General features: G+C 36.3%; 1 protein-coding gene across 2 annotated transcripts in view; it reads right to left on the bottom strand.

Annotated features, from left to right (window-relative positions):
* Positions 1–213: 213 nt before the first annotated feature.
* ERMP1 (endoplasmic reticulum metallopeptidase 1) overlaps positions 214–9,029 on the bottom strand; it is a 49,811-nt gene continuing 40,995 nt past the window's right edge. For both annotated transcript variants that reach the window (XM_065879488.1, XM_065879490.1), the window contains 2 exons: positions 501–664; positions 214–378 (listed from right to left, as the gene is read on the bottom strand). In XM_065879488.1, coding sequence (XP_065735560.1) covers positions 214–378; positions 501–664 — 329 coding nt within the window. The remainder of the gene's footprint in view (positions 379–500; positions 665–9,029) is intronic.

Genomic DNA, 9,029 nt, shown 5'->3' with positions numbered 1-9,029 from the left:
GTGCTTAAGTGCCATAAAACTGGTATTTTCAAGTGTCAGAAGGGCCATGCACACTACCCCACAGCATAACCATTACAGACAGTGCTGGGCCCTGAAGAGTGTTAGACCACAAAGCTCTTTGAACATATGCTCATTAATTCATTGACTTACATACAAACATCCATGAAACACCAGGAGAAACCGTGGGCATGTACTTAGAGCTCATCCACAAGACTAAAACACAAAGAGATGGTAGGTGCACACCCAGGCAGAGGGAAATGTCCAATCTGGGAACTTCTCTTTCAGAGCATCCAGCTGGGAGGATCTCTTGTCTTCCCCAGAAAGATAGTGGGCAGCAATGGCCACAGTGACCACTCCTTCAGGCTGTTCTTCCAAGACCTGGAGGAGAAAATTAGTTACTTCTCTAGTGCTAGGAAGGCAAGAGCACTGATCCCAAGGTTCTTGCCAAATACCACCTGGAAACCTGATCAGTAATACCAGCAATACTGGGAAGTTCCCACCTGTACTTCTATCCAGAACTGCCATGCAGAGGCCTGGAGTCCATGGGAATAAAATACAAAGTAGTCCCCTCCTTTACTCGTGACTGGGGTGCCATTGCCAAGAGACCACTGAGAAAGTGTAGACCCTTTGTGGGTTCGAACGTAGAATGACATATGGCTTGGTCCTGTACGATAAGAGGAAGGAAGAATAGTTAAAACAATCTTTGAAAAAGCAACAAGAAAAGAAACCCACCACCCAAAGCAGACTACGAAGTTCAATGCTTTATATCACTTTTAAGACACTCAGTACAAACCTAAAAAAGGTCTGCCAGGTTGGACGTTCAGTGTGTATCAACAAAGGTAAGTATTGAGGTGCGGCAGAAAAGGCACAGAATTTATAATGAGAAAACCTCTGTTTACATCTTGGTCTGGTCATTTAAACATGCAAGAACCTTACCACTCGTGAGCCCTTCTTCAGAAATCTAGAGAATAAGCTTCATCTAACCCAAGAGATAACTGCAAAAACTATAGCAAAAGAACTGACAGTGAGGATTTTAATATATCCACATACATTATTAAGGCAAATATTGAGGTGAGGGTGGAAGGCTAATGGGCAAATGTTGCATGTAACAAACACAGAGGGAAAGGGCAAAGCAGATAAACTGTTGTATAAGCTAATAGAGTTAAAGAATACAATTAAACACTGACACACAGATAGTAAAAGGTTAAATAACAGGCAATCAAACCAAAAATATAAACATTATATGCCAGAAACTACTTTTTTCAAGAGCAAGACAAGCACATCATAGAAAAAGGAATATAGCAGATAAAACACACGTAATTATAAATATTTTGAGAAAGTTGAGACCAAAAGCATTATACAGTAAAAATAAATGTGAAAAGACCTAACCCAGCTGCTAAAAGAAAAAAAAGTTTAACTTAGCTTACAAAAGCTAGACCTAATCACATACTGTAACATACTTAAAGAGATTCAGAAAGCATAAAAAACAAAGGTTATTTCAGGCAAGTGGACAGAGTTTTTAAAAAGACAAGAAAGGAAAAACTAGAAATCAATGAAATAGAGAATAGAAGAAACAGACCTAATAATCAATCTGTTATTTTTTTAAATTAACAAGACAACCACTAAGTAACCTGATTGGAAAAGAGACGGAGGGAAAGGAGAGTGGAGCAGAGAAAACAAGTATATACACAAAGAGAAATAAGAAAAATAAGCAGAAGTTGTTTAAAAAATCACACATAACCACTCTGCCGCCTTCTGTAAGTTTGAAAACCCACATGAAATGGCTATTCTGCTAGGAAAATACAGATTATCAAAACTGATAAGAGATAATAAAGCTAGAGCAGAGATAATAAACATAATAAAGCTAAAGCAAACCAATTTCCCTAGAAAAATTATTAAGAAACTGCCCTAAGGAAAAGCACCAGGCCCAGGTGAGTTTAGAAAGGAATTCAAGCGTTTCTAAATGCACCATAAACTGTTGCATGAAAATGATAATTAAGGAAAACTTACCAACTGTTTTCATGATGTGTAACACTCAATACATTTATGATGTATACCTAAATCTGATAAGGACAATACCAACCCACCCCCCCCCCCCCGCAAAAAAAAGCCCCAAACAACACAAACCGATATCACTAATGAACACTGATGTGGAATTTCTAAATAATATATTTGCAAACAAATCCAACATCACATTAAGAAAATAATAGCCTATGTGTGACCTGGTAAGATACACATTTAAAAGACCCAAGGAAGAAAAATCCCATCATTAGTTTTGTAGATGCTAAAAAAGCTTTTCACAAAATTAAAATCTAAAATCCATTCCCTAAAAAAAACATTCAAGGAATGACAAGTGATGAATGCTTGTTTAACATGATTAAAAAATATATACCTTAGTCCTAACGTCAATATCTTATACAATAGGAAAACACTAGAGACCTTGGTTCTAATATCAAGAACAAGGCAAGGATGCTCACCATCTCCACAACAGTTCTATCCTATTAGCGCTAGAAATATTAGCTATTTAGATAGAAATCAGAGGCATAAGAGTTGGTAAAGAAAAATTATCTGCAGATGATATACAGTAAGTAGTAAACTATACACCTGAGGTCTGTATTTGTATGGCTCTCAGGCTAAGCATGGATTTTACGTTTTTAAAGAGTGGTTAACAAACAAACAAGAATCTATCATGGAAACATATGGCAAAGCCTAAAATATTTACTATCTGGCCCTTTAAATTTTGGCAATTCCTGGTATACCTGGAGAACCCTAGTATCAGTGGTTAACTAAAACAAGAAGATTCAGAAAGGTAGCAAGATAGAAAATTGACATACAGACGTCAACTGCCTTCATACATAAAAAATACAGCCAGTTTGAGGACATAATGATAGTAGCAACAAAACCTTTATAGCACTCCTGAAAGACACGAAAGTAGAACTGATCGAACAAATGCAAAGACATTTCCAGGTTCATGGATAGGGTGATTCAACATTGTATGTCAGGGTCTCCTTAATTTATAAATTTATTATGATACTCCCCTAAATACCAATTAGCAATATGTTTTATATTAGATGATACTAAAAGTCTAAATACTAAAATGGAAAAATAAGCATGCAAAAAATGGCAAGGAAGATACTAAAAAACTACAAAGGATCTTAACTCTCCCAATCATTAAATTATAAAGCTTCTATAATTAAAAGTGTGGTAACATGCACAAACAGACCTGCACACATACCGTCAAAAAATAATTTTTTTAAAAAATGATTTCTTGTCATTTGTAATCACAAAACACAGGGCAGTAGGTGTACAACCTGCCTGCCAGGAACCTGAATTTTATTGGAATTCTCCATATGGTGCATAAAGGATAGAGAAAGGTTTGAATTTTTCTGTGCTTCCTTTTTATAGGCTGGCACTTAAATAAAATAAAAAATTACTGGCATGAACAAGAAAACCAATTAGTGCAAAATAAATTTATTTCTAATTAAAATTTTAAAGCCTAGAAAACCGAAGTATTCACCTACAGAAGTGTCAGCTAAGGCACTTCCTTCCCATAAGTGCTTCATCCCACTGGTTAACTACCAAATATTATTATTTCACTACTACCATCTTGTGTCCTCCAGCTTCCCTCGCTTACAAGATTTTCAAGTCCCTGCTGTGTTAAACTGAAAGAAAATACAAAAACCAAACAAACTACTTGTAGAAGAGAAATTTCAGTAAAAAGTGGGCAAAGCTGAGGTATATACAGTCAAATAATTTTGTGTATGGTGTTAGGTAGTGTTCTAATTTCATTCTTTTGCATGTAGCTGTCCAGTTTTCCCAGCACCACTTATTGAAGAGGCTGTCTTTTCTCCATTGTATGCTCTTGCCTCCTTTGTCATAAATTAGGTGCCTATATGTGCATGGGTTTATCTCTGGGCTTCCTATCCTGTACCATTCATCTATATTTCTGTTTTTGTGCCAGTACCATACACAGTCAAATAATTTTTGACAACGGCACCAAAGCAATTCAATGAGCAAAGTCTTTTCAACAGATGGTGCTAGAACAACTGGATATCTATAAAGGAAAAAGGACCTTGACCTCTACCTCACACCATATACAGAAATTAACTCAAGGTGCATCCTAGGCTTAAACATAAAAGCTTAAGGCTATAAAGTTTCTAAAAGAAAAAGTCTAAATTCATGATCTCTGGGTAGGCAAGCTTTTTTTGGAAGACACATAAAGCATTAATCCTGAAAGAAAAACCTGATAAAATGGACTTCATAAAAATTTTAAACTTCTTCACATCAGAAGACATCACTAAGAAAATGAATGGGCAAGAAATCTTGATAACACTAGTTATCTGATAAAGGATTTTATCTAGAATGTATGAACTCCTATAAGACAACAAGCTCAGTTTTTAAAAGGGAAAAAGACATGAGAAAACAGGTGAATGGCCAGTAAGCACTTACAGAAGTGTTCCACATCTTAATTATCAGAGGAAATGCAAGAGGTACTACTACTAAACACCCACAAGAAATGATAAAATGAAAAAGACCAGTAAATTCTGGTGAGAATGTGGAGTAACTGGAACTCTCGTATACTACTGGTGGGAGTGAAAAACTGAAAAAAAAAGTTAAACCTAAGTCTGTCCTATGAACCAAACAATTCCACTCCTAGATATTTATCCAAGAGAAGTGGAAAACATATTCCCAAAAAGCTTTGTACAAGAATGTTCATAATAGCTTTATTCATATTAGCCCCAAACTGGAAACTGCCCAGGTGTCCATCAACAAGAGAATGATAAGCTGTGGTATAGTCATGCACTGAATACTACTCAGCAATGAACAGGAACAAAATACTGATACTCAAAAACAACACAGCTCAATCTCAAACACATTATGCTTAATGACCAGACACAGAATATTACACAGTGGGTGATTCCATGTATATGAAGTTCGAGAATGAGCAGGCAAATCGAATCTGTCAATGTAGGAATCAGAAAGTTGCTTCTCCAGGGCAGGGAGACTTTAGTGTAAGGGAACTTTCTGGGGTGATGGAAATGTTTTGTGTTTTGATAGTGGTTACATGGGCATATGTATATGTATGCTTTTATCAAAACTAAAGGAACTGTACAAGATCTGGACGTGTCAATGTATGTAAATTAGGCCTTAAAAATGTATGTACATATATATATGAATGAATAAAAATAAACAAGGGGGAAGTTACGTATGAAGATACCTTTCACTCATAAAATCCTGGGCAACTTTCTATCAACTTTTTTTTTTTTTTTTTTTTCAATTTATTTTTGGCTGCATCAGGTCTTCGTTGTTGAGCACAGGCTTTCTCTAGTTGTGGTGAGCAGGGGCTATTCTTTGTTTGCAGTGTGTGGGCTTCTCACTGTGGTGGCTTCTCGTTGCAGAGCATGGGCTCTAGGTGTGCGGGCTTCAGTAGTTGTGGCACACGGCTCAGTACTTGTGGCTCACAGGCTTAGTTGCTCCACGGCATGTGGGCTCTTCCTGGACCAGGGCTCAAACCCATGTCCCCTACACTGGCAGGTGGATTCTTAACCACTGCACCACCAGGGAAGTACCTCAACCTTTTTTTTTAAACTCAGTAATTAAAGTACAGAGTGAACAGTAGCAGGAACTTTTAAAAATGAACTTCCTGTATTAGGGTTCTCTAGAGAAACAGAATAGGATGTGTAGAGAAAGAGAAAGAGAATTATTTTATAGAACTGGCTCATGTAATGGTAGAGACTGGCAAATCCAAAATCTGCAGTAGGGGCTGGCAGGCTGGAGACTCAGGGAAGAGCCGAATTTGAATTCCTAGGCTGTGGTGGCAAGACCCCCGCTCCTTGGAGGAGGAGAGTCTTTTTTTTAAGGCCTTCAACTGATTGGATGAAGCCCACCACATTATGGAGGACAATCTGTACTCAGAATTTACTGATCTAAATTAAATGTCAATCCTATCCACAAAATACCTTCACTGGAAACATCTAGTATGGTGTTTGTTCACATATTTTCTTTAAAAAGAAAAAAGCTGACAAATTTAATTTAACTCAACACATCTGAGTGCCCATTATGTGTCAGTGATTTCACTGGGCACCAAGTGAAAGAAGGATAAGAAGCCACCATGTCTGCCTCCCTTGACTAAATAATCATGATACAAGGAGGTCAGCGCTACAATCAAGATATGTACAAAGGAAAGAAAAAGGGTAGCAGTTGCTTACTCTGTTGGAGAAGATGGGAGAGATAGGTCAGAGTAATCTTGGCATTTTGCCTAGGGGAGAAACACAGAGTTTGGGTGGGAGGTAGTAGCAAGAAAATCTCTCTCTCACCAGGAGTGAGTGTGTGTTTGACTGGACAGAAAGGAGCAGTTGGATGTAGCTAAGGAATGCACCAAGGGAAGTGCTGAAAAAAGTTTAAATGGGTACCTGGGCCAAACTCCCGAAGACCAAACATGCTTTGCCAAAGAATTTGGATGTATTCTGCGGCAACAGGAAATCGTTAAAAGTTCTTTAAGTAGGGAAGTGACATGATCAAATGTATTTTTTAAAAATAATATGAGAGACAAGACTTAAAAGCCAGAACACCAGTTGAGTAGCTCAAGGAGCTAACTACTAGTTTTAAACATAGTAAATATACCAAGAAAGGTAAATAAAGTCACACTGTCTACTAATGCCGGGCCAAATGCTGTTTTGGATCTACCTGACAACTAATATCTGACACTAAAAGTTTCAGTAAGGCTCCTTAAAAATTATTATCTGCCTCAGTTTGTTTTTAGAAACACTATAAGCTCCCAAATTGCTGGTCACGATAATAAATCTGAGGGGAAAAAAGCTCACATGCAACATATTATAAAGTTTAAGAAGTGAAAGAGAAAGAGAAAAAAAAAAATGTTGTCTGACTTACCCATTGCTTCAAAGGTCAACTTTACAGAATCCCAGGGAGGGAAGAATTGGGAATATTACATTATAAAGCATCTGTACTACCCATGAAGCAGTATAGTGTTACTTGAAAGTGAACTTATTGAAAGCTCTAAACCACTTAAAATAATTTTTAACAAGTATAATCAAAATGCTAATATATCAGTTTAATCAAACAAATATAATTGCTATGTGCCTAAAAAGCAGACCAAAATAGGTGAGGCAAAAACTGACAGAATGGAAAGAGAAAAAGACAAATTCACCATCACAGTTGGAGACTTCAACAACCCTTTACAGTAACTGACAAATCCAGCAGGCAGAACATCAGTGAGGATCTACAGCTGAACTAAAACACCACCATCAAAAACATTCATAGAACTTCATCCAACACCAGAATACACATTCTTTTCAAGCTCACATGGAACATTCACCAAGAGAGACCATATCCTGCACCATAAAACATACCTCAACAAATTTAGAATAGAAATCATATAAAGTATGCTCTCAGACCACAATGAAATTGTAGAAATAAATATTGAAAACCAGCTGGAAAATCCAAAATATTTGAAGATTAAAGAACATACTTCTAAATTACAAATGAGTCAAAGAAGCTCAAGAGAAATTTTTAAATAAATTGAACTAAAATTGTACATTTGTGAGATGCAGCCAAAATAGAGCTTAGGGGGAAAGATGTAGCATTGAATACATACACTAAAAAAGATGATCTAAAGTCAATAATCTAAGCCTCCACTTCAATAAGCTAGAAAAAGAAGAGTATTTAAATCCAAACTAAGCAGAAAAAAAGAAATACTTAAAAATAGGGCAGAAATTAATGAAACTGAAATAGGAAGTCAAGAGAGAAAATCAATAGAACCAAAAACTGGTTCTTTGAAAAGATCCATAAAATTGATAAACCTCTAGCCAAGCTAAGAAAAAAAGAGAGAAGACACAGATTACTAATCTCAGAAATGAAAGAGGTGACATCACTACAGATCCCACATGCAGTAAAAGGATAATAAAAGAATATTATGAACACTGTAGGCCCCAAAATTGAATCAATAATTAATGACTTTCCAAAACAGAAAGAACCAGGCCCAGATGGGTTCACTCGTGCATGCTACCAAACATTTAAGGAAGAAATTATACCAACTCTCTACAATCTCCTCCAGAAGACAGAAGCAGAAGGAATACTTTCTAACTAATTCTGTGAGGCCAGCATTACTCTAACACCAAAACCACACAAAGACGTTACAGGAAAACTTAAAGATTAGGACTCCTTCATGAACACAGACGTAAAAATCCTCAACATAATATTAGAAAATCAAATCCAACAACATATAAGAAGAATTATACACTATGACCAAGTAGAATTTATTCCAGGTATGTGAGATTGGTTCAACATTTGAAAATCAAGTAATGTAATGCATGACATCAACATGCTAAAGAAGAAAAACCACATGATCATATCAAAAGACAGGAAAGTATTTGACATAATCCAACATTCATTCAGAATAAAACTCTTAGCAAACTAAAAATAGATGGGAACTGCCTCAGCCTGATCTGACAAACATCTACAGAAAACCTACAGCTAACATTATACTCAGTTGGTAAGAAAGCTTTCCCATTAAGATCAGGAACAAGGTAAGGATGATCCCTCTTACCACTCATTTTTAAGACCATACTGGAAGTCCTAGCTAATGCCATGAGATAAGAAAAGGAAATAAAAAGTATAAAGATGGGGAAGGAAGAAATAAAACTGTCTTTGTTTGCAAATGACATGATCATCTATGTAGAAAATCCAGAAGAATCAACCAAAAAAATCCTGGAACTAATAAACAGTTATAGCAAGGCTGCAGGATACAAGATTAACATACAAAAGTTAAATGCTTTCCTATATACCAGCAATGAACAATACTATTTACATTAGCACCTCAAAAACGACATACTTAGGTATAAACCTCACAAAGTATGTACAAGATCTATGTGAGCAAAACTGTGAAACTACAAAAAAAATCAAATAAGATACAAATAAATGGAGAGGCATTCCATGTCATGGATAGGAAGAGTCAATAATGATGTCATTTTCCCAAACTTGATCCACAGGTTCAATGCAATTCCAATCAA

The sequence above is a fragment of the Phocoena phocoena genome, chromosome 6 (genome assembly GCF_963924675.1).
Source record: "Phocoena phocoena chromosome 6, mPhoPho1.1, whole genome shotgun sequence".
Taxonomy (NCBI): Eukaryota; Metazoa; Chordata; class Mammalia; order Artiodactyla; family Phocoenidae; genus Phocoena; species Phocoena phocoena.
Note: the sequence above shows the minus strand (reverse complement) of the source record. Positions and strands in the feature narration are given on the sequence as shown.